A 26,593-nucleotide genomic window follows, 5' to 3' on the forward strand; every position below is an offset into this window, starting at 1 on the left:
AAATAAATAGACTTTATTCCATCAGATTCTGCCCTTTTAGTACAAAATCAGATGTAATCTCTCAGTAATCTCTGTTGATGTTACAAATTATTTTTAGGTACTCTATTCACATTATGCTTGTGATCTTTTTCTGTGCCACTGACTGCACATAGTTATGTTTCTCCAAAGCAGGTTCAGTAAAATGCAAATGTTTGAGGCGAAGAAGAAAATTGGACAAAATTTGTCCTCTGACTTGGAGCCTTAGTTATGCACCGCTCTCGCACTGCAAGGGGAAATGAATCATACCCGAGAAATCGTCCCTGTGGTCAGGCCCTCACTTCACCCCTCTTACCATGCGCAGACAGAGAAAATGACAGAGTTGAAGAGTGAGTTATGGAATAATGATTGACTACTGACACTAGCTATGATAATTCTACTCCAGAACAGAGAATGCCAAAAGTAACAGGAGTGCACGAGAAAGGAGATGGGTGTGAACATGTGACTACTGACCCTTTAAAGTGTGTCAAACATTTAAAACATCAACTTGGATATAGTCTCAGTGATGTCACCCATTACTTACTGGAGGGAAGTTTTGCAGCTCAATGATTGCAGAGGCCATATTAAAAATGCAGTCTCAACCTTTCTAAAACCGTTTCTGTTTATTTTTTGATATAAAACATTTGGTGACTTATAGGCAACATTTTAAGAACACTAAACAATGTACACTGTCCTCTGAGTAAACCTGATGTCAATTTCAGACCCAGCACTAAATGCTAATAACCCTTTGAACATACAGTATGAGAACATGAGAAAAAAAGACACTTGAATAAACAGTTACAGAGGAGTTAAGTGAGGGAGATTGAAGTCTTAAATGTACTATTAAACCGATTTATGTCAAGAATAATGAACTGTACTCAATGGCTGGTAGACAACGTGTGGCTGTCTTTTAATCAGGGCCCCAGACATATCGCATTACACTACAAGAGCTTGAGCAATGGTTAATCCTTAAGACAATGTACAAAGTGGACCACATACTACTGGTTTGATCCCTTCCCACCCTGCAGACCTGATAGACATGTTGCTCACTAATCCCAGCCAATAGGCTGAGCTCCAGTTATTATGCAGGCAATTATCTGAGAGGTGCCAGAGAAATCTTTCACCAACTTTAAGAAATCAAAACTGATTACAGAGCTGCTCTTTCATGTAGAGTCAGAGTTCAGTTGTTACCTAAATGTTTCTCTGAAGTTATGTAAGAAAGTGGGATTACAGGTCTCAAGAGTTCAGTGACCATCAAAGTTTTTACAGCTGGACCAAGCTACAGCTGACTGGGCTTCTCCATTATCTCACCACCATTAATTTAAAAGGGATATCTGAAGCAGTTTCCATTACACCCATAACTTCCACTAACACTTCAGGAATAGCACTTGTATCTCAAAAGAACAGACTGTAAAAGCAGATGTCATGCATGGTCTCATTTAATAAAGCCTTGTTTAAAAATGTTTAGACTTAGCTAAAATACTGCTAAAGGTAGATGGCAAGATGGATACAACTGTCATTACATATAAAGCTGAGCCAGCAGTTACAAACAACGAGCTACTGTCTGTAACAGTTACATGTTCCCCCTCTTCAGATAAGAAAATTCCCCATCAATGGTCCTCAAGCTAACAGAGAGTATCTTGTTCTTTAGACCAACAATTTGCTGATAAAAATAAGTAGGCTACAAATTAAAATTGAAAAGATATTATGCACTTCTAATTCATCCGGTGTCACTGTAGATATTAATGCTAAACTAAATGATACTAGGCTACTAAACTAAAAGGCAAAACCCCCTTTTCAGCTTTATTTAAATGGAGCTTTATAAACTGTATCAATTTACTTTTTTGTGTTTGTTTAGGTTTGGCTTTTTAATTCATTTTTTAGGGGAAAAAATACATTTAATGTAATTCCAAACACTTACAGGCACAATAGGTAATGTATTTACTTTTTTAAGACAATAATCTGATACAATTTACAGAAAATATTTTTTAATAGTTCAATGAATAATAAATGATTTTTCTATTTTGATTGGTAGACAGCTAAAAAAACATCTCCTTGGAAGATAGGAGCTGTCCCTCAGGAGTCATGACCTTGGTATTTCTTCAAACCTGACATTGGACCCCTTCAACAGGTGTTGACCAAATCAAGGACAGACACTGAAACTCACGTTCTCTGAGTGGCTCCGTTGGAATGAACTCTATATCTGGAATAGTGGAGACCATCATGTTGAGCAACAAAGGTCATTTAAATGTTGGTTTTTCCTTCAAGACCTAATGCATGGATAACTAGGCTTTAGAATAATGTAAGAATAATGTAAAGGGATATAGAATATCCCTAATGAGAATAATGTAAATGTTACGACTGATGTGTTTCCTGTCTTTTAGCTTTGTGATTTACAGCTAAAAAAATCAAAACAAAAACCTAGACTTCTAATGGACAGGCACAGGCAAACCACAATGCTAAATGTTTCACAAGATGGCTGCCTACCAAGAAAAAAAACCAATGTCTGCTATAATGTGTCTGGAAATTGCAGCCATCCTGACAATCATAATTAAAGCATAACTGCACTACCTTAATTTCACCCAGTCTGAGGCTGGACAAAATACTCACCCGCAGCCTGCCAGACGACACAAACTCTCTTTTAGCAGCCTAGCCTGTCATTAGCGCCTCCAAACAAGTACACGATACCTAGCTAGCTGTTGTTGTCTGCCCATTGTTGCTTACTGTGGTGCAGACACTAGACTATGAATAGGAGAAAAAGCCAATTTCAGGCAATTATAACTATCTGATTCTGCATAGTTAGAAGAAGACTTGCTAACTTAACCTTTGAGGCAAAATCTTGGATGTTGTATTTTAATCTCCACAGACTTTGTAAATATGTAGCTCTTACTTGATTTTATAGACAGGCTGTCTAAAAACATCAAAACAACCTGCTACTCAGTTGTCGAGTGTATGTATTGAGTTTGTTTTCGCTCTGTGTTACTGGCAAGACTGATTTTTTCACTGTATTATTTGAACATTTGGGAGTCAACTTATCAAGTTTAATCATTCTTGATGGACATTCAATCAACAAAACTCACAAGAGTGCTGGAAATTAGATTGAGCTTTTCTTTACTATTTTCTAGAAATGTCTGACGAACAAAATACAATATTACTTGTTTTACTTTCAACAAGCTTTTTATTCAGTAAGTTAGGTGTACTTTTCCCCCTCTAAGGTTGAAAGTGTTTTTTCTATTTAAGGTATCCTCTTACTTTGTCAAGGTTTGGGTAAACTTTAGCTTTTAACCCACATTTTTTATGTAATTTGTATTTAATGTACTGGAGACAAAGTCCAGTTTTCTGTGTGACACATTTCTTATTCAAGCACATGCCAACCTTTAGAATATCTACTGAGACTCTGGTGACCTTTGACTTTGCACTCTATCATCTAATACATGTCTGTACAGTGTGACACTCAAGATGTCCATGAAAGAGTAGGCAGGAGAGAGACCAGGTTAAATATTTCACATTTTATTTGGTTCCGCTTGTACAGCTCAACAACCTGCTCTCAGACACCAACAAAGACACTCGTACTGTTTAGTACCATTTAGACAATGACTGAGTCACTTTTACACTTACACACAGATTTATCCTGATGACATTACAAACATCAAAATTGATTATTATGTAACATACATAATGACATACATATTTCATATATCTGCTCTGTATTGCTGTTGATCAGTTATTGGCCCAGACAGACAGAGCTGACTGACAGGCTTCTGAAAAATAAGAAGCAAACATAAAATAAGTCTCTTTGGTGATTTCACCTCATTTGCCAGATCATTCAAAAGAGGAGAGCGTGCCAACTGACCGAAAAAGACGTAACATTATCTGTTTAGGCCCGGACTGTGATGACAAAGAAAGACCCTGTGATCATCCCAAACAGTGGGCAGTGCGTTGAACTGCTTTGGTTTCAATGCCTCTTATTCATCCTCCATTTCAAGCACTACGGTTGCATTTTCCTGTGCTATAACTTAATCACGTCACTTGTCCAAAGGCCATTGTATGGCAGGATTGAGTGATTTATTTAGACTGTGTTTGATAAGTGCAGTGTACAGTGGCACAACCCAGGTTATTGCTGTAATCTTGTAACAGTTCGATCATAAAATGGCTGTCTTTCAGGCGAAGCTTTCCTAAAAAAATAATTGCCTGAATTTCCCAAACTTCCCTGTTTTGTTGCATTAATCTCTTGCAGGACGCGTGTATTGGCAGAAAGCTTACAGAACTCCAATTGTGTGGTAGGCTCACAATGTGACGGCTGTGTCAACTAGTCAAAATGTAGCACAAACAACAAACACAGGCGTGTGAGTTGAGAAATTCTTAAAGGAGCGTAAAGAAAATACAAACCTGAATGGATGTCCTAGTAACGTGTTCAAACCACATCTCCAAACAACAAACTGTAAAGAATGTGTATTTTTTTTACATTTAATTGTAATCCAAAAGAGAATGAGTTCAAAGACGTGATCACCAACACATCAACCTGAAGTTGTAGATGATTCTGATTTAAAAACAAAAAACAAGGTGCACAACTGATTACAACTTTTGACTAGAAGATTATGATTAATTATCTTATTTGGGATTACAGCTTACAAGTTTATATAAACATCATGTTCTGAATTCACCGATTGAAGACGATCGATCAAAAATGTTGGGGCGGATTTACAGTGTAGAACACATCCAATAATATCCTTTGTTAATGAATTATATAGATTCAGACACACAGAAGGAATTCACTTTTTCTTCAATGACATGCCCTCCCCTTCATGTCAGCTAATATTTCCTTTGGACAAGTCCAGTTTCATCTGCAGCCCATGCATCTTCAAACTTCACTTGCTCAATCCCTTGAACTTGGTTGAACGCTGGTCACAGTCATTTAAGAGTTCTGTATCTCTTTGAGGATTAGACAAAGGTTACAGCCATAAAATCTCCATCTTTTACGCATCAACAAAGGAATCAAACTGAAAAAGATCCAAACTTAGCTCAGGCAGGTACACACCAGTTTGCTTCCCTGAATTAAAGTCATTCTGACCACCACATCTTGGGTAATCCTAGAGAAAGTAAAGATAGTTCTTACATCCAACTTAGTCCCTGAAATAAATCAGCAGTTTCACTGTTATTATTAGGCACAGGATATTTCTTTCTCCCTACTGGACGCACACGTATTTCTTCCACCAGGACTTGGAGAGCATCTTCATCTTATCGGCCGTGCTGCGTACCTTCCTCTCCCTCCTAGCTCTCCTGTCAGAGTGCCTCAGCCCCACAGCAATGGCGGCATCAAACACCTCCTTCAGGTTTTTCTGCGTCAGCGCCGAGCACTCGATGTACGTCACCGCTCCGATTTTTTCCGACAGCGCTCGCGCGTCCTCCTCCAGCACGGGCGTCTCCCTCCGCCTGGCCAGCTCAATCAGCACCTTCACGTCCTGCCGCAGGTCGCACTGCGTTCCCACAAGGAGGATGGGCGTGAGAGGGCAGCGGCGGTGGATCTCGGGGACCCACTTCTCCCAGACGTTCTGAAAGGAGGCGGGGCTGACCACACTGAAGCAAAGGAGCAGGGCGTCGGTCCGACTGTAGCAGAAATGGCGGAGTTTGTCAAATTCATCCTGATGGAGATGGAAACAGATTGTTAGCACTGTGCTAATGTGTACGTTTCAGAAATATCCAGCAACATTTTTTAAGTTCTTCCACTTCTTTACATTACGATGAGAAACTTTCCCTCACTCGCTCTAGTGTGCGCTCAGTGATTTGTTAAACCACCACAGAAAAGGGAATAATGCGTATAGCCATTCATTACAAAAACTGACTTAAGGCATTTGATATTGCGCTAAACAGCATAGACAAACCCTACTTAGCAATTTATGTAATCTACAGTCATTTCTTAAATTAACACTTTGGAGCCAGAGAGCTCTGACTAACAAGTGGCCTCCTACACTTCTGAGCACACAGATTAAGGTTTGTAGATACTTTTCACAAAGCTTTCCTTCCTTTCCTTAACCCCTGGAAAGAGCTGGAAAAAGCCGGTTTTTCCAGCTCTTTCTGGTTTTCGAATATAAAAAAAAGCACACAAAAAATCTAAAACTTGGATTTAAGGCTAAGCAAACACAGTGGGCACTTATGAACTTGTATCGCAGACAAGCTTTGGCTGTACTTTGCAATCTGATGACGTGAGTCCATCTGCAGATTACACACATTACACATCAACATCTCAGGAGAAGGAGCCGGTTCGTTTATCAGCTCCGACGGCAGCTGTTATCTCTTTTCTCTGGACTGTTTCTTTCTCTCATTCACTCACTTTCTACCTCTCTCTATACTGTATCTCTATTTTTTTGGCACACCCCAACCTGTTTTCTGGCCCCAGCTCTGCTCTTATGAAATTGCTCAACGAAAGAAGGTGATTGCCAACTTTTATCTGCCTGTGTCTGCCCAGGCTTGTCTGCGTGTGTGTGTGTGTGTGTGTGTGTGTGTGTGTGTGTGCAGTTTTGATTCTGTGTGCAGCTTGCAACATGCTGTGGGTTTTATATGTATTTGGGCTTGTTTGTATGCTTCATTCCACTTTACAGCCGAGTTGTCTTTGATTTTGCGTAGAACCGGCAGTGCCCTCGCAGCATTTGTGAATGTCAAATATTCTGCTCCCTCCCAGGCGGGGCTCCGGGGAATTGGATTATATAAAAAAACCACACATGCTCCAGAGAAAATCAAAACACTTTCACAACAGAACTGACCAACATTGCCCCATAGTAGAAACATAATAGTGAGTCAATCACTATTACACTCCCTGAACCACAGAGTTGTTCACAGCAGAGAGGAATTATCTTCATGTGTCTGTGCTGTGTTAACCCCAGTCCAACCTTTTCCCTCTACCCTGTTGATGCAACACCTCAGACTAGCCTTTACCTGTATCTGAGACTGACGGCAGAGCCAAATAATTTTCTATATGGATGAGTCTACTGAAATAGCAAGCAAAGACTCATATGAAGAATGAAGGGACCATATTGTTTTTCGTGTAATAAATCATTTGTTCAATCTGTTCATATGTGCAAGTTGCTTCCTACACATTCTCAACGCATAACAGCGCTTTGACCTAAATGCTAACCTCAGCAGGCTAACATGCTCAGAAAGTTAATGCTAACTTGCAGATGTAACAGCATTTGCCCTGTTGACATTCATAATGTCATTTGGTAGTACTTAGCAGGGTTGCTCGTTTGCATTGAAGACAAAGTGCTGAGGCCAACAGAAAAGTAAGTGCTTTGTCCTAAATGCAACATTTAGCATATAAAATAATAATAAAAAAAACTAAAATGCAGATGTTAAGATCGTTTCATCTTTCCTATATTAAAATCCTATTTGAATGTGTAATTAAACTTGATAAACTTGATAACAAGCTCTTATAGCTGAGTGCTGAGGCTGTTATTGTAGGTATTTTGTCTTTAAAGCTCCTGTGATGGACTTTTGGTTGTTGATTTCTGATTGATCCCCCCCCCCCCATAGACACAATCATACCTCTTCTCTCTTTGCTGATGTGTCAGTAGGAATTTCTGACAAAATAATCCCATCTAGCTGTCTTTTAACAAAAAATGTACATAGCAGATAAAGCGTAATTCAGATGTGGTCATCCTGCCTTAAACTGAATGTATGAGGGACTAATGTGACGTTGATAGCAGGCCACATCACAATACAGTAAAGCAGCGATGTGCTTGTGTGTGTGTGTGTGTGTAAACAGAACTCACCTGTCCTGCTGTGTCACAAAGCTGGAGTCTCACTGGGTTTCCATCCACCTGAACCACAGCTGTAGAGACAGAAAAGGACAGACAGAGAAAATAAGACACAGCTGTTGAAACCACTATAAAGCCGTCTATGCAATGAAGTTCCCACCTGACACTTGCAGAGTTAACACACACACACACACACACACACACACACACACACACACTTAACCACCCAGCAGAATACTTTCTGGAATAAACAAAAGTCTGCCAGTTGAAAACACAAAGACGCGTTGCTCCGCTCTTCCAGCTCACAGACCGCCTTCTCTGTCCCGCCTGCCCACCCAGCCTGCATGTCACTGCGGAGACCATAACACTTTACAGTCTGTGGGACCTCTCTGTGAGCTTTGTACTCTCCTGTGTTTTGACAGAGGCCATTCAAAGGTTGTCTTATAGGGGGGGTAAACCCGAGTAGATTGTCGTTCGTGCAGTGACTCTCCTCCAATAGGCCCCATTTCAGGATTGGAAAAGTGGATGAGTCATTTTACAGAGAGTTTCATTATGGGGCCATTTATTCTTTTCAGAAGAGCGAGCACAATGCCGCGCAGCAGGCACATGGAAACATTTACAATACGCCTGGAGTGTGTGGTAGGTTGTGCCACCTGATCAAAGAGTTAGCTGGAACTACTCAAGTAGTCGGACAGGCATCATAGAACCCTGTTTCAACTAAAGCAAGGAGAAAGCCGGATGAAAGGAGGAGAGAAAGAGAGTGAGCTGCCCTTGTGTAATCATTTCTTAATCCCTGACATATGATACTTCTTTGATTTTCCGGACCAAAACTCGGCCTTATCGTCCCCTCTCCTCTGCCTTTCTGCCACCACCTGTGGCGTTGCGTAACAGCCCCGACGTCAGCTTTCAAGAGGACGCTCTGATTCCAGGCACCGAAAAAATGACATCACCACCCAAGTGCCCCCGAACTGCACAATCAGTCTCTGTCAGGTCCCGGCTGAAAGACAATCTCTGCCTCTGAGTCGACGCAACAGATGTGCCCATTCCAGTATAGAGGAGAGGGCTCCATGGGTCAAGGCTGACAACAATAGGCAGAGTTGTGCAATCCAAAACCCCTGAACCAGAGCCGCTCTCTGCTGTGTACAAGGAGGGTTGAGTCAGTGCTTGTCTGAGGGCGGTGTGTGTTCTCAGAGAGTGTTTTATTGGATTTTCTTTGGGCCAAGTTGTTAGTTTTACAGCTCATCAGCGTAATGATAGAAAATTGCAGAGGTTAATGACGAAAATGTATAATCTGACACGTCAGATTACAGGAAACAACGCCAAGGGTTCAATCTTCTTCTTAAAAACATTTGATTTCATGATCTTCCTTTAAAATGTTTACACAAACGTGAATCAGACTGGATGTCCTCTTGCATTGTCAGTGTTATGCTGTAATCAGGAAGCAATGAAGGTGATCGGAGGGTCACAGGTTGTATTTGCATGTCAACACTGATCAGTTCAAAACAAGTTTTCCCTCTGAAGTGTTATGTTCTCTGCTTTCCCCCCCAGTAAACACAACTTGAAGGGACAAGAGAGACAGCTTGGACCATGCAAATGAGCCAAATGAAAACCTGTCTGCTCCATTGGGGGGGGGGGGGGGGGGGGGGGGGGGGGGGGGGATAACTCACAGGCCTATAAAGGTTAACACAGACACAGAGAACAAATAATAGGAAAGACAAACACATCTATCACACCAGTAGAATAACAAGCAGGCTGACAAATTACTTAAAATTGTAAATTGATGAAGATTTTAGAGTACATAGGCTACAAAGCAGATGGTACAGGCAGTTAAAAAGAAACAGACTAACTTCTAAAGTGGAACATATTTCAATAGAATTTCATTCACAAAGCGGTCGTGAGAACCTCTGACGCTGAAAAATCATGGCCAAATAAGCCTTGAATAGACCCATGCTATTAAAGAATAAGGACACATGCCACAAATGTAGAGCTCGTTTATTTTGTATTGTGTTTACCTGAGAAGTCATCAAATGCAGTCGGGACGTATCTTGTCGGGTATCCATTAGTTGTGTAGCTGACCACCAGGCTGGTTTTGCCCACTGCTCCGTCACCGAGCAGGATGCACTTTAATAGCCGCTCCTGCGCCTGCCCCGGTCGGGCTGTTTTGGGGTTGTGGGGGGGCACCGGAGGGGCCGTGGTCCGGCTGTAATCCATGGTGTCAAGAGGTAACATTCAATCAGTCAGCTTTTCGCCGCGCTCTCCTTGGTGGGGAAGATAAAGGACCCACCATGAGAAGACGATTTCTTCTTGAAAAAAAATGTTCTTAATCCTGAGCTATATGATAGCGAGTAGGCTCGTGCGTAAAAGCGCTCCTCTCGTTCTGCGCGCGGTCCTGCCAAATCCACTGTGGTGGTTCACCGTGAGAGATGCACACTGAAACTGAGTTACAATGTGAGGGCGGGTCTTACGTGTCCTCAGATTAATTTCACTAACCCCGCCCACCTCACCTCCCTGCACAGTGTAGAGGAGGGCTGAGCAGACTGGTGAAAGTTAAGCCTAAACCTAAACATGTAGCCCTTTTTTCATGAAAAATATAATTCTACAAGTCCTACATCAATGTTTGTGATTCACTTTTCAATGCGATGAGTTGTTTTTTTTCTTATTCCAATCCAAACCTGTGTCATTTCCCAGTCCTCCTTGACTTTGACTTTGCAGGCTTTCTCACCGGTGAAGGGGGGGGGGGGGGGGGGTCTCAGCTCAGACCCCCTGACCCACTTTAATTTGTAGCCAGCTGACAGCAGGCCGGCAAAGTACTGAAGTTACAACAAAACTGCACATGATGACTTTATGTTGACTCATTCGTGAGACGTGAAGTAAGAAAGTGTTTCAGTCTTACAACCGAGGTCATCGCTTTCTCCCTAATAAAGTCAGAAACCCTTTAAAAAAAAAGTTTCTGAGCATGCTTTGCATTCTGGCGCCTCCTTGTGCTTGGATGCTGGAAAAACGGACCAGCAAGATGCAGGTGTTCCAGTGTCAAATGAACTGAAATCTGTATTCTACTCTTGACCAAAAAAAAAACCCCAAAAAAACCCAGAAACAAAAAAGTTCAAAACAACAAACCTGCAACAGCCCATGCCTACATATAATCTGAATGTTGGAATCATACCACATCCTTACAATGGATGTGGGCCGACAGTTTATGATGATGACTAAAACCTGAAACTTAACCGACATTTCTGAAATCCATAGAAGTAGTTTGAAGTTGGTGGGCCAGATATACCTTCTACCTTGTGCCTTGGCTGGTATTATTTCTTTTTGATCTTTTGAAACTTATAATACTTTAGGTCTATTTTGTATACTGAATCTATTGGTCTAAAAAAAGGTCAAACAGTACATATTGTGTTCTCTTTTGAGTGTGTTAAACTACTTTAACCTGATTAAAACTTGCGTGGTTTCTAAGAAGGCTATACTAAATAATCAGTGTACTATATTTTGAATAAAACTAAGAGTTACTTTACTCTTTGGATTTGATTTCTCCTTCTTCTGCCATCCAGAGAAAAAGATAAAAATCTACTTACTGAGAAAAAAAAAGTGACTATGACTAGACCAACAGCAGTTTGGTTTTAATAAATATGTAACAAAGCCTGAAATTCATTGTGTAGCTACAGTAGTTTTTGCTGAAATTCCTCTAGGTGAAAATCAGAGACACAGTTTGCAGGTGTAGGTCCATAGCAAAGAAGTTAATGAAGACTATCAAAGCCAACATATTTTGGCTTTTTAATGTGTCAGCAAACGAAACTGTGTTAACCAGACCAAAATAAGGCTTTCATATGAATAAACAATTTGTTTTTAGCGGGGGCTACAAAAGCAAGCATGATAAATGTGGACTTGAACGGCAGAATGTCCTGAATTATTTTTATTATTCCTAAAACTGAACTACTTACAACTTTGTATAAGATACCTTGTCATGACACACATGTTCTATCACACAATTATCATACACATACATAACAACCTTTTCAGGAAGGTGATGGGAAGAGAAGTAAGCTGTTGCCAGCAGCCGTGAGCACTGTGAATCTGATCATGCACTTTAACCTGCAGTTAGAAAGGCACCTGCTGCATTTCACCCCCACGTTCCTTCACAAGACTGGAAATATTCACAAAGAGCTCGGAGAGGATCAGAGGAGAACCTACTGAAAAGTGATTTCACTCAATTATGATACATCTAGATTATTGAGGCTATAGCAAGGGAATACATCTCATTTTCTCTCTTCATAAATGCTAGGTTTACACTTCCCATTTATTCAAACAGGTGTAGGAAAGCTGCCCCTTGTGGTGAAAGTGATGAAGTGACAAAATACAACATGACGAGGAAAAATGTAAATAATGAACCATCGAGTGGCCTCAGGTGAATGACTGTGAGGATGAGAAGAATCAGAAAGGGTTGGATAATAAAAGAGAAATGTGGCTTTAATTTCTTGATGTTTTTCATAATGCAAGCAGTATGTGAGGCATAACACAGACACACTCACATACACATAAAATGTCATGAGATTGAATATGCATTCAAGTGTAACACATGCATCCTTAGTCGACATGAATAATGATTACCCCTGTTTTTGTCACCTTAGCAACTCACTTCTTTTTTTCCTCAGGTGAGTAGCTGTCAGTGTGGAAACTTTCCACTCTTGGTCTTAGTACCTCATTTGGACTACAGCTTTCCTCTGTCTAAGACACTTCTTGAGTCATATTAACATATTAAAAACAACAATTATTTCAAAGAATACGACGAGCTGCGTCTTCGCATCTCTGATGTCAGCAGCAGGAGTCTCATCCAGCATTCATACGCCTTCATCATTGTTTTAACTGACACTCCAACCTTCAATCCATTAACTAAGATACAGTTAGAGTATAAAGTACCATGCGTCATCTTCATCCTTGTTCATTTAAGTAAGCTCCCGTCCCTTCCTCGGTCTCTGGAGCTCCATTCTGTGGAGCTCTGAGCGCACACTGCTGGGTAAGACATGTGAGTGACAGCCTGTAACTCTGGGAGATTGTTCTGCAAGTCCTTGTCCATCAGTGTTTACTGGGCTTTGGGTTTAGCGCCACCAGGAGTCGGGTCATGAGGAGGGCCACCACCTTGGACAAGTCTTTGCAAGCTGATGGAAGACAAATAGAAGAACAGTCAACGCTGACACAGGTCAAGAAATGTCATCACTGAAGCGACACGGTGGTTTTCAGCATTTCTGTACACGTTGAGATAATGGGTCAAAAAGACTGGCAGTAACAACTCTATGACAAACAATGAACAGCAAAAAACAAGAACAAATCTGGGAGAACTAAAATACAGAAAAATAACCTTTAACTGAGAATAATGGTATCATAAACAATAGACTTACAGACAAGAATATTTTGAAGGTTTGTTTAGCTTTTTTATGCTTTTATGTAGAGAAAGGACAGTGAGTCAGAAAATGACAAACCAAGTGTTGTCATTTAAGTAGTACCTCAACTCACAATTCATCTATCCCTTTTTATTTCACTTATCTCGTTCAGCGTTTACATGGAGCTCGATGAACCAACTGGAAAAGTCAGCATATTTGCGTTGATGGCAACATTGTGCCAGAAGATGGCGACATACTCACGTGTCCTTAAAGTTGTCAATGTGGGCTTGGATTTTTGCAACGTAGCTGTCCACCTGCTCCTGCAAGAGAAGTACAATAAATGTTGATTTTATTCTGAAATAAAGGAGGATGAATAAGAATGATGAAGAGAGTTATTACCTGGCGCTGTCTGTAGAAAAGTGGCAGAGAAAAGACGGCAATCAAACCTGAAGGAGAAAAGAAGAATAGGTAATGTGGCTGCCATTCAGTGTGTTAGCAGACCCTGTATTTACGCAGCTTCTTACTGATGATGAGCAGAGTAAGGCCATTGCACAGCTCTCCCAGGTACGTCACAAGGTACATCAGAACCAGGAGCTAAGACCAAGAGATACAGAAGCAGGTTAACAACAGATGTGACATGACTCATGACGATTTGATTTCTTTGGAGCAAACTCGAACAGTCTGAGACTCCAAATGTGGTTTTCAGTGTTCCCCCTTATACCCCACAGTGTCACAACTCCTGCTCTGGGATCCAGTGCTGCTCTGATATGGGACACCCCTGTCTCAGATGAAAAGAGACTCCAGCTGATCCCGGGCGTCTCCGTGTACCTCCCTCTGTGTACCATGTCACATACCGGCCAGGTCAGGGCTGAGAGGGGGGGGCTGGGGTTTAGGGGGCACAGTCAGTTCACACTTACCCACCGTTTACTGTAAATGTGTGTGTGTGTGGGGGGAGATATAATGAATATAATGGTAGGGGAAACACTGCCCTTTAACATAACATCACTTTGCAACAATGAAATACAGTGTAAGAAATTCATTTCTATAAACTGTATGGTTTTGAGTAAGTCAATTCTCTAAGATAGATGACATGAAAAAGTATCAGGCTCTGAAAATATTACAGGTTTAACTTGAGATTTAACAAGTCACTCAACATATATATATATATATGTAAATAATGGCATATGATTATGATACGATTCGTTCACGATTTATTTCACAAAGTGAGACTGTAGACAAATTATGACGGACAAAGATCCCTTTAATTTTTTCATGAAAACATCAATGCGCCTCTTAATCTCTTAGGCTCTTACACGAGCGGGGCTACAAACCTGCTTATCGGGATGGTTTGGCTTCACAGTGGCCAGGATGACGCCTGCTTGTTACAACCAACCGCCTCTGCTCTACAGCTGCTGCCACTCACCATGTTACTGCGATTCATTTTTCAGCGTACCGATGTGAATCTTGACACCTTTGAATTGATTTTTAACTGCCCCACCATCAATGTTTACATGCATAGTTTAACCCAAAGCAACGGTGGTACATTTATATCACAGGTTGGGAATTAATGACGTTTCCCAAGTCCTTGGCAAACCTGGCCTATTTTTAACAACAGTATCCTTTGAATTAGCATCCAGACAAATAAAAGCATATATTATATACATATGCTATATATGGAAACCTTGGTGTTTATGTTTGTGAGATGATAAACTGATACAGACTGATAGATTTTGCTGTGTTAGGATGCATACAAAGAGGTCTGATAAAAAAAACCAAATGGCTACAACTCAAAGAATATATAGTATGTGTTTATGTTGTGTTCTTATTTGTGAAACATTACATATATTTTTTTGGGGAAAAGGAAAACCATATAAAAGGGGTGGACAGTGTTCTATCTCACTGCAGAGTATTTGTCATTGCTTTCCACATTGTCACAAAAAGACACGTCGTTGAGGCTGACAGTTGCCTTCAGTCATTTTGCCACAATTTAGGAACAGTCTTGAGGCTTAAGCATAATTCGACGGATGGTTGGCATGGCGATGTCATCTTCAGTGATCACGGGAGGAAGATGGTGGGTATAAGAGCAACATGAAAGAAAGTGCAGACGGCCTGATGCCTGGGTTAATTAGGAGGAGAGCTTCTGGACAGGGTGAGGCAAATCTTTGAGAGCTGGTTGTTAAAACTGTGAACCCGGTCAGCGCACGCACACACACACGGTCAAATTTAATTATAGCTCACCTTGAGGGACTCAAAGAGGTTTCCAACGAAAAAAAGTCCCTTAAGCGTATTCACTGCAGACAGAGCCATGACGATGGCTTTCCGCATGTAGCCGTCAGCTTCCTCTCCGCTGAAACTGATGTCCAGTTCCAAGTATGAACTGAGCAGAGATTAGGCAAAAGAGAAAAGAGGACATGATGTTCATCTGTCCTTAAGTTTCCATCAAATAGGTATTTTAAAGACACAGTAATTCATGTTGCTGAAAACTTTCATGCCTATATATAACCCCCTCTGAGAACTGTTGATCAAAGATTCTGACAGAACTTTCTAATTATCAACATTAGAAATTCCCCTCAACTCAATAACTAAGAAGAAAAATCCTCACTACAAGCCTTGTGTTTACAAGGCTTTAACCCCTTGAATCTAAACTTAACCCCAGCTTTGCTTATAGAAACATCTCACCAGCACACAGCCATGAATAGATTCTACTACTGATAATATTACTAAACATTGTTACTGCAATTATTTACGCTTTGGCTGTGCTGACATCTGTATTTAGTAAACTCAACTATGAATGTAAAAGCATCTTACTTGAAAGGGTGTTTTCCGTCCCCACAGTTGAGGATGTACAGGATCTGGTAGTAGATTCTCACTGAGATGGTGAAGCACATGACAGCCAGGGAAACTGTGGAGACCACAGTGATGATGCTGAGCTGGAACAGGGACAGCAGGCCCACCACCAACCCTGTGAGCACCATGCCTGTTCGCTCAGTGTCCTTCCAGTAGATCAGGTCCATCACTGGGGGACAAGGAAAGACAAGGGTGAGACAGGAAGGTGAAAGAGGACGAGAGAGGAAGAGGGTGATATTATGAAGGACAAGCAGTGTACAGTATTGAGAAAAAAATAAAGAGGAGAAAAATGTGGATGTTGGGGGGTATATACAGCAAATCTGTTCTTGCTTCAAACAGCATTACTGCATCCTTCTTAGTTTTCACAGAGCAGCTGCTGACACATCACTCAGAGTTCAGAGATCTTTGGCAACTAGAGATTCTTTCATATTTGGGCGACAGATTCCAGCTATGAAAAGAGACAGGGAACTACAGCCGTTCAGACTTAGGGATAGGGGCATGACACATGAGGCAGATGAGGGATATCCAGCCTCCAGCATGAGAGGACACACAGCAGCAGCTAAGAGGACACGTCAGGCTCCAGCTTGGGCTAAATTTAGCTCAGATGAGGGAGGAGAGTTCACAGCACCTGCTGGTACACGTCAGGCCGTCAGCAGGCCCCTTTCCACACCCTGTTGGTGTCCTTTACGGTGTCCCAGCAACAACTACCATGGTGACTGAGGCGTCACATGATTAAAGGGATTATTTGAGTAATGTAAAACATTTATGAATGAAAACTTGAGGCACTCTTAAACGTCCAAAATACTCAACAGAACTGCACACAGCCCAGAGTCAAAGCAGGGGTTCTGTGTCATTAGAGGACAACGTCTTCAGTGCGGAAGTGTCAGACAGTGTATACTGAATGACAATTCGTGTTTGTCATTCAGTATAATGCTAAGCCCGAGCAATAAAGGGAAGCCTCTTTGAAAATCTTGCACTGACAGCAGATGGATTATTTATAAGCATCACAGCACACAATTAATACCCATGATGCCTCTGGCCTGCAACACACCTGTCCGATCTATTTGTATGTGCAGCTCTTATTTTGAGACAGAATGAATCGAAATGGAAATATAGATCAGCTACTTTATTCCATAACAGTCTATACAAGTTCAAGTCCATTTACTATTACAAAGACACTGTACTTCAATGTAAAATTTCCACATGATGCGTTCATCTGGAACTCATATTCAGCCATGTAGTCGCCGTGCTGCAGGAGGCATTTAAAGTAAGTAGTGAGACATCTGCAGTTTGTACGATTAAAACCTTGGTAGAAGTGTATAATCAATGTTCTAAGTCTATTTACTGTCCATCCCAGAGTTAAACAGAACGTTGGACATCATCCTTTAATGTACTGCATGCATGTATGTTTAAATATAAATCTACAGAGAGCAGCTATTAGCTTAGCATTAACTCATGAAACATCAAGAAAAAAGCTAGCTTGGTTTTGTCCGAAGGGAACAAACTCCTGCGACGAGCACACCAAACTTTGGGCAGCTCAGCGATGCTTTCTGCTGTCGCCTCACAGCATGAAGGTTCCTGATTTGAAGCTCTGTCAGAAAGGCCTTTCTGTCTGGAGTTATGTATGCATGAGTTCACTTCAGACACTCTGGCTCCCTCCCACAGTCTAAGGACATGCTTGTCATCATGCGGTTTGGTTGGTTATTTGGGGACACCAAGTTGTCTTTAGTTGTGGATGTGTGTGTGACCGGTTGTTAGTCTCTGTATGTCAGCCCTCTAATTGACTGGTGACCAGTCCAGTCCAGTGTGTACCCCACGTCTCACCCATTGACAGCTGGGATTGTCTAAAGACTCCCCAAGACCCTGAACAGGGTAAGCAGAATACACAATGAATGGATGGATCGATTCTGTTCTAAACGTTTATTAGTGTGCTCTCTCAATTCTTGGGTTGAATTTGTTTTTCTTTCTCAGAGCCAGGTTAGATTTCTAATCTTTATGCTAAGCTAGGCTAACTACCAGGTTCAGCTCTTACGTAAGAGTGGTATCAATCTTCTCATTGAACTTCATGAGCCTGACAAAAAGTAGAGTCTTAAAGCCCAATTTCAAATGTGTCATAAACTGGAATTATCTGTCAAACTTAAGGGAGAAAAATAAACTGAACTTCTTATGTCTTTTTTACAAACATTGGAGACATTAATTTTTTTTTTTCTATAACCATCTATAATCAGTTTTCACTCATTAATATAAATATTTATGAGCATAAAGTCCACATGGTAACTGAAAGAAGCTATCAATTAACCAAGAAGTACATTAACCACATGCCTCATTTACACTCTTCATTTCAACCCAGCCTGATATCCTCTTAATTTAATATCAACATCACGTTCGTCAGTCTTTTCTTAGTCCAGTGTGAAATGTGTCTGCTCGTGCCAGCTCTTCAGCCTGAAGAGGAAGCACTAAAACGTAAGAGAGGCCAGCCGCCAAAGTTATTACACACTACAACAGCTATCTGCAATGGGCACTTCACAACAGGACAGTTCAGACACTCATTTGAATGGACGATGGAAATGTACACGAAAGCCTCTGATACAATACAGTGCTACATTTGAACAGATCTTAAGTTAAGAGCCAGGCTCTCCTTACGCTGCTGTATCCAGAGGCTAAACACAAAGAGCAGAGACAAGAGAAATCCGGTCAATTACCACCTGAAGTCTCCTGAAAGTCCTGCTTACTCAAGAAAACAGAGAAGTTAAGAGGCTAAACAGTCAACTCCTAAAGACTACACGTGTCTTCCTCCCCTTCACACTTGAATAAGAAGCCCTCCTTCTTCTCTTTGAACTCAAAACACGCTCTTTAAAGTAGCTGGCAGCCAGCTGAAGACTGTAAGGCAACAACAAGATATAGTCTGTGTAGGTACTTCAAACTGTCTTCTTTTCGCTTTAAGTCCAAAGTCTCACCTTTACTGGCCATTTTGGTATCAGCTCCCAGTGTTTCCCCTCACAGCCTCTGTCCCTCTACCTCTTTCTGTCCCACTGAGTTCCCCCTCGCCCCTCTAAGCTGTTTTTGGCCCTGCTCGCTCAGCAGTCCAAAGGCCCAAAATAATCTCGCTCGCAGCACCGCCCACCACTCTCTGCAAGACTCCAAGAGCTTCACACATAGTGAGATGATGACAGAAAAGAAGAGTCATAACATTTACTAGATGACTTCATCTTTATACAAGCAAAAGTTCACGTTGTAGCTGTAGACTAAATATTTGGTATTAACTTTGAACTCTGATAGAGTTATTTCAGGCGGTGTTCCTCATCGTGTTCTGTCCAACACTTGAAACAGGAGAACCAGGGGTCTATTTTCTGTTATGTCACCACAAGTGACAGTGCAACCAGAACTTACAATTCAATACAGAGATGAGCTTGACTCAGGGGGTAACACACCTTTTCCTCGTTAAGTTGCTAAAATGAAGATTATTTTATCATACAAACCTGGAGGAGAAAACCTGAATGTTAAGAGGTAATACACAGAATGACTGTTTTTCTGATTTCCTTATACATTATATTACACTGTATACTTTACAGGTAGTATTTAGTTTGATGTTGTGGATTTTCCTGAACTCTGCCAGAATCCCACATCAGCCACCAATAAAGAATTGAGGTTTAGCCTGCAGCCCCGAATGGTTTGTTATAAAACCAGATGAAACATGATGCTCCAATGGATGCATGTGTGCCATTTATTCAGGACACCCTAAACTCTGTCATCAACCTGACCACACATTCATCAGTGTGAAGGTTTACTGCCCCCCACATCCACTAAAATAAGACAGGGCTCTCTAAAGACTGAATGTCCACTTAAAATACCACAAAGCCTGAGGCCAGGATGTAATCTCTGTCACTCCATTTCTAAAATCACTTTGAAGTCACATACACAATCACAGAAGCCTGCACACACACAGGAGATAAACCAAACACACATGTGCCTGTCTTTCTGCTTGCAGTCACTAACAGGGATTTATTCCCACATCAGAAGTGATGTCATACAAATCCAAAAAAGTCAGACAGTGCCAGAAATGCTTTCGCCACAATTAGCCCAACTATCTCTGACATTTTGAGACAGTGCACAGCAAGGAAGAATGCGAGGGTCCATCTTTGTCCGCCTGCCTTTGAAGGCCCTGAAAGGGAAATCTGATATTTTCTTTATTTAAAGCATCGATTAACCAGCAGAGTAGAAGCTTCTCACTCAGCAACAAAGACACAGAGGGGAGGAGGGGGAGGTGAGAGGACAGAAGAGTGACAACACTGAAAGATGCTGATGTGACTGTTGTACCTGCTATCTGCATGCATCCTGTCGGTCCCTCTGATAGGTCAAGTGCTGAAAACCAGTGATCGCTGAGCAGCTGTTCCTGAGAGTTTCGACCGATGGCAGCTTGCGATGAAGACACCGGGCCTCTTGGTTGCACAGATGTGAGCAGCTTGACTGAAATGGTTTCCCTGGAGACAGGAGACTCTGGCTCGGAGGATGCCGCTGCTGGGAAACAAAACATGATGTCATGTTCATGATGACATCATCATAATGTGCCAGAGTATTTAGACTGGAACATGTCGGATATGACTGAGAGATGGAGGTCCAGAAATAACTTTGAAGTTTCAATACTTCAAATTTTCTTACACAAAATCCTCAGGACTATGCAGTCTTGAATGGGCTTATGAATAATATTCATATATAAATATGAATGCACTGATGAAGATAATGGGTTTTTTTCATGAATCTGATAAGATCAACATATTTAATTACATTAATTTAAAATGTTTTTCAATTAAAGTTTTCCTCAACACATTTTGGAGCTCTAAAATTTACTTTATATATATATATATATATGTATATATGTATAAAAATGTAAAAACAAGTAGGAAAGGACTGTGGTGAAAGCTGGTGAATTGCCTAAAAGCTCATCTAACATGTTTGATTTGTCACAGCTAGACTAAGTTATTAAATAAGTTATGAACACATATTAAAACATATACATATATTAAAAATATGATCGACGTCTGCCACCCACCCTGTTAAAAAACAAACCAAAAACACAACACACACATTTTGGCACCTTTTACATTTCGCTTCTATGACAAATCTCATCAGGTCAGCGCTTAAGTAAGACGTTTAAGGTCATGAATCATGGTTTTAAATCAAACCATCAGACAGGGTGGTAGAAAAAGTAGAAGATATCTGGGCAGGGTGAAGCAAAAGCTGTTAAATGTGCCATAACTCATATTATCAGGCAAATACTCTAAGATATTTGATACTAATATTTGACTATGTGGGCAGACAGAGCTAATGAAAGCCTGGTATGATATGCAGCTAATGAAAGGAAGACTTTATGTTGAAGTCTACTCGATTTACACTTCAGTCTTTAGCTTTCTGTGCTTTACAACCTGCTTGAACTGAAGTGTTACTTGAGTAAATAGCCTCCTCTATGTTTGTTTCTCACCATGTAGTGTCTGTGAGGGACTCTGATCCTGGGAAGACAGAGACTGAGAGGGAGTCTGGACAGTCAGGGTCTGACAGCGCAGTGGCGCCTCTCTTTGGGTTTCTGTGTTTCTCTCCTGATTTTCCTGGTCTAGATTTTGGGGCGAGGGCTGAATTGTTATTGTCTCAATTTGTCTCTGTTGCTCCCTCCGCAATGCTGCCCTCTCCTGTTCCCTCCTTAGGGACGCTTCCTCTTCTTCCTCTCGACTGAGGAAGGCTTGAGGGTCCCATTCCACGTCAGGGGAGTCCAGCAATGTTTCCAGTGTGTCTGTGCGGATCAGAGGAGTGCGACTTCCCCGAGAGTAGGTCCTGCGACGGTCCCGGAGGTGTCGCGAGGACCCCGCCGCTTCTGCCTCGGCGATGGCAATGTAAGAGAAAGTCAGCTCGAAGGAGTGCTGGCGTGGCGTGCCCCAGATGGAGGGAGATGAGGCCAATCCATCGTCATCGTCTTGATCTCCGCTTACTCCGTCGTCATCGTCGGACCATTCCCTCGCTGTCTGCAGCTCGAACAGCTCCGACTCTTCATTTCCACCTGAATGGAGACAAAAGACAAAGAAGCGTTGTCATCCTTAAACTCCCAACTATAGAGACACACTCTAACCTCTAACTGTGTGTGTACTAGAAAAACGTCAAACAGAGAGTTTTTTAGCTTGTCATAAATAGGTTTGTCAGATGAAAGCAGCCAGGTGTGTCTCTTGATGTCTGCTTAAAAGAAGCGTGACATCTAAAGTGAATGAAACCTTCTTTGATAATTGGAAATACACCAACTTCCAAAAATACACCCTTGAGTTTAAACGTTGATCACTGTTTGTGTTAGTGTTTGAAAGGTTAAAGAAGCTCCCAAATGTATTCTTCTGTTGTTCAGAAGATAGCTTTCAGGGAGCAGGAATCTCTCGTTTTCATGAGTATTTCCCAACAGAATTTCTCAGTAGATGAACATGCTTCTTTACCGTCTGTGCATGGCGGAGTGGAGTCAGGAGTGGATGCCACTGAGCCATATTCCTCTGAAAGAAAACAACATACAACATCGATCTCTGAGTAAACGTTTGATGGCAGATTCCTTCAATCAATCTAACAATGATTCAAAAAATACTCCGCCTAGGACAACGAACGTGACATGATTCATTACATTAAACATTTTTAAAAGTAATTACACTGAACTATGCCATATCTGTATTCTACATCTGTTTGATTCCACTTTGAAACTGTGATAGTAGCTGCCAGTTTCACTTCTTATCATGCTCCATATCTTCCTACTCTTCTTCTTTTGTTTTCATACCGTTGACTTTTTCTTCAGGCAAACGTTCATGTTACTCTCCTTCACGCTGTAAGAGTCACCGTGTGGAGTCATGAGGTGGTGACTTGGTGAGTCAAAGTGTCAGGAAGAGCTGTTCAGCACACTGTATATTTTGTTCTCAGGCAGGCTGTCCATATGTTTCTGAACTGATACATCATATTTTTTTGTATATCAGTAAAAAGACACTTTAGTTGCATGCCGTCGCTCACTGACTACAGACATATTTCCTTTCAGAGCTGAACTGGCAGCAGTAAAGGCCTTCACTATGTTAGATAGCATGCATGGCATTAGCTAGTATATCAGCCAAGGAGCAAATAGTTCAGATTATTCTCTATTCTGCATATGAGTTAATACATAACAAATAGACTGCAAACTGGTTTACAGTTATTGAACACGAGGATGAATACTGAAAAATGAATAAGTAGGGCTGCTATGAAAGCCTACAAAAGCTTTAAGGGAGAAATGACTTCAATTCCTTACAATGCAGAGAGTCTATGCATACAACGACACAAACATCTGCAAATCAATAAGAGCAAAACCAACAGAATGGGTCTCCTTCCTGCACTGCATTCATGCACTCAGCCATGTGTTTATCAAAGGTCGGAGCAGGAGAGAGGAATGGAGAGTAGGCAGGAAGGGGAGGAGAGGCTGAGCTAACACATACGATGCTCACAGCAGTTATGTAGCAAAGATGCTGAGCTTGAATATCTTATGAACATAAACTAATATGAGAGGAAACTGCAAAAGAACACAGACTCACGGCAGTGGGAGAATCCTAAAACCTGGCCCATGCTCCATTAAGGCATCGCTGGGCCCATCCACTCTGGAAGCCCCCCCCCTCCCAGCTTCCTCCTCTGCTGCCGGCTCTTACGTCCAGTCGATACGCTCTCTCCTCCTCCTCCTTCTGTTTCTTGGTCTTCTGTTGAGCAGCTTCCTCTCTCTCCCGGCTCCGTCACTCAGCAACCCCGCCCTGCCTGCCTGCCTCACTCCACCATCCTCCCTCCTCCCTTCATCTCCTCTGGCACAGTCATAGCTGCAGGGGTTGTAATACAGCCAAGCGACAGAAGCATGAGAGTGTGTCCCTGCGCCTGTCTGAGCCTGTTGTCGTTTCCCATTCACAGCGTCGGTGTCGCTCTTCCTTCCTCGTCATGTGATTTTCTCTCAGCATCCTATAGGGGCAGGCAGGAGGAGAGGGAGTAACAAACCATTAATAATGAATAACTTGGATGTATATGAACATAAAGCGGGCAGTGGATGCTAAAGCTTGGCTAAAGTCTAAAACATAGCAGCATGCATGTTCTGCAGACTGTACAATGTTTAAATATACAATTTATTTATCACTTACAATTGTAATCACTTACAATGAATTTGCTTTTTTTTTTTAGAAACTTCAAATGCATGACAAAAAGACATGAGATGCACATGTTAGACTTACAGCTGTTTCTAAAATGGGAATAACAGCACAGTGGTACAGCATAAGAGCAGGCAGCAGCAGTAGGTGATAAAGCACCGTGTGTGTTGCAGAAAATGGTTGGAAAAAGAAAAGAAAAGGCAAGAAAATGTGTCAGGCCTTTTGTTTAGATTCATTCTTTACATTTCATTGTAAATAAAACATCAATTTAGTTGAACATGCAGCAAAGCAGAAGTTAAGCAAGACAGTAAACCTGTTCTATGAAAAACATAAGAGTCAAAGGTGAATTTGTAGATTACAATGTGTAGCCAGTATTAAGGTATTCTTGCAGGGACCTCATAAGTTTATTAGATTCGCTGGCAAATTGTTCAAGATGGAAGGAGATTTAAATTTAAATGTCTGCCAATTTCATTTATGGTATCTGCTATATGATATAAAACTTATAAATCAATTTTGTTCATTATCCAAAAAAAAGTATAAAACTACATATTTAAAGTTGTTGCTGAAATAAAAAATTATTACGAATTACATTTGATGCCATAAAAAATACATTTTTAATTCCATTGAGATAGGAGCTAATGACTCTGAACTCAGTTTGGCCTTTAAATGTTTGTTTCTGAAATAGCTGACACCCGATGACCTCAGCTGAGAGTTTAGAAATTTATTATTGTCACAAACAGCATGTTGACATATTTTTGTCCCGAGAATGACTATCTGTATTTAAATATATCTGACAAAAAAAAAAACACTTTGATACTTATGTTGAGCTGTAAGTTATATAACAAATGAAAAAGGTAACAAAGAATCTGTCTTTCAGTCTTATCCTGTCAACTTTGTATGTGCTCCTTCTTGTGAGGATAAAGAAAGGTAAACAAACACACACACACAAACACTGTCAACACAGAACAAAATGAGCTGCTAAAGGGTTTAGCTCTGCTTATAACCAGATAATTATCACAACCTCAAGAGTTCCTACATCTTAACCAGGCCAAGAGCCCCAAAATACCCAGAAGTTAATGAGATTAAGACAGCAGCTCTTATGGGTAGACAACAAGGAATCAGCAAGCTGGTCAGGTGGTGAACATCAAACTTTAGAAAGTTTGGTGTTAAACTTACATTTGTATTTAAAGGTAGGGAAGGTAATTTTCTTCAGATACACTTTTCAAGATTTTTGTTGAAATTGTCTTTAGGTCCTGACAGCAATTAATAATTCATGTGCTCTGAAAAAGTACTGAAAAAAATCTGTCATCTGTAGCAGTTGTATGCATGTTAAAATTGACCACATTTTAAAAATCAATCAAGCCTCTCTACCCCACGCATGTATGAGCCCACACTCAAAGCATGAACTGAAATCCGCATCTGGACCAATGGCGCGAGCGCATGTGCGTGAGGGGCGTGGCTTCTGAGGGAGCACAGAGGGGAGGGGAGTATGTGAATACGGAGAACGGAAAGGACGCTCCTTTCAAAATCACCCTACCTTACCCTGCCTTTAAATGTTAAATGTCTCTCAAATACTAAGAAACAAGGTTTTGTCATTTTGTCATGGTAAATGTGATTTATTTTATAAGAAAAACTCATACAGCTGGAAGGATGACACAGGTGAAAAGTGCTGGATAAAAAGACAAAAACTGATGATCATGAAATATGAGCAAATATGTTTGCTCGAGCAGCTATTAATTACCGACCTTGTTCCTGTACAATTTATAGTTGTGTTTTACTCAGCCAAACAAGCCCTTGCCAATCCAGTAGCAGTGACCAGCACTGTTTTCTTAATTATTGTGGATGCCCAAATTTTCAAAATTCTGAATGACAATCACACAAGAAGTTGTTTTTAAGTTTCTCCTTGTAGATACAATCCATAGATTGACATGCAGGACTATTTACAGCATCCCTCTTATTTGAGTAACACAGGTGCTCATAATCCATGCATGCGTACAGACCCAGGTCATGTGACTGCCTTGTAGGCCAGGTGATTATCAAGCAGGGTTACACAGTCAGAGGGAGGGAGGGAGGGAGGGATAAATCAACAAAAATAGACAAGCCAATAGCAGGGCTAATACTGGATGGGTAAAGAAGAGAAGGAGGGAGAAACAGACACAGAAACAGACAGACGCAAAGAGGAAGACACTCTATGGTCCTATGGTAAAATAAAAAAGGACAGAAGAAGGATTCTGGGACTCTACCTGTTGTATAAGGGACATAACGATGGCCCTGATTAGTTTAAACAAAAAAACTACTCAGTTTTTCATTTAAGAGGATAATCCTTATTTTCAGTTACCTTTTTGATTACCTGTTTGGGGGAGTTACAGCCTAACTGTTGCCCTGGACCTGCTGCGGAAAACACAAGGCCGGAGGAGGGGCACCAGGAGGAGACGTG

At 41.2% G+C, this 26,593-nt stretch overlaps 2 protein-coding genes across 4 annotated transcripts; both read right to left on the reverse strand.

The window, feature by feature from the left end:
* Positions 1–3,509: 3,509 nt before the first annotated feature.
* On the reverse strand, positions 3,510–10,212 carry rhoub (ras homolog family member Ub). The gene is made up of 3 exons (XM_079353384.1): positions 9,779–10,212; positions 7,782–7,840; positions 3,510–5,657 (listed from the first exon to the last, which is right to left on the reverse strand). The coding sequence occupies exons 1-3, from the start codon at positions 9,993–9,995 to the stop codon at positions 5,202–5,204; spliced, it is 732 nt and encodes a 243-aa protein (XP_079209510.1). The 5' UTR covers positions 9,996–10,212; the 3' UTR covers positions 3,510–5,201.
* Positions 10,213–12,212: 2,000 nt separating this feature from the next.
* Positions 12,213–26,593, reverse strand: rtn2a (reticulon 2a). 3 transcript variants are annotated; one of them, XM_079353680.1, is made up of 11 exons: positions 26,507–26,593; positions 23,566–23,974; positions 22,459–22,512; positions 21,471–22,040; positions 20,309–20,506; positions 15,953–16,160; positions 15,383–15,521; positions 13,669–13,738; positions 13,544–13,590; positions 13,406–13,464; positions 12,213–12,922 (listed from the first exon to the last, which is right to left on the reverse strand). In XM_079353680.1, the coding sequence occupies exons 2-11, from the start codon at positions 23,594–23,596 to the stop codon at positions 12,847–12,849; spliced, it is 1,452 nt and encodes a 483-aa protein (XP_079209806.1). In that variant the 5' UTR covers positions 23,597–23,974; positions 26,507–26,593; the 3' UTR covers positions 12,213–12,846. The 3 variants fall into 3 exon arrangements, with proteins under 3 accessions (XP_079209806.1, XP_079209804.1, XP_079209805.1); XM_079353678.1 differs by having other exon boundaries at positions 20,309–20,509; XM_079353679.1 differs by having other exon boundaries at positions 20,309–20,509; positions 26,495–26,574.

This window comes from Symphodus melops (assembly GCF_947650265.1).
Source record: "Symphodus melops genome assembly, chromosome: 10".
Taxonomy (NCBI): Eukaryota; Metazoa; Chordata; class Actinopteri; order Labriformes; family Labridae; genus Symphodus; species Symphodus melops.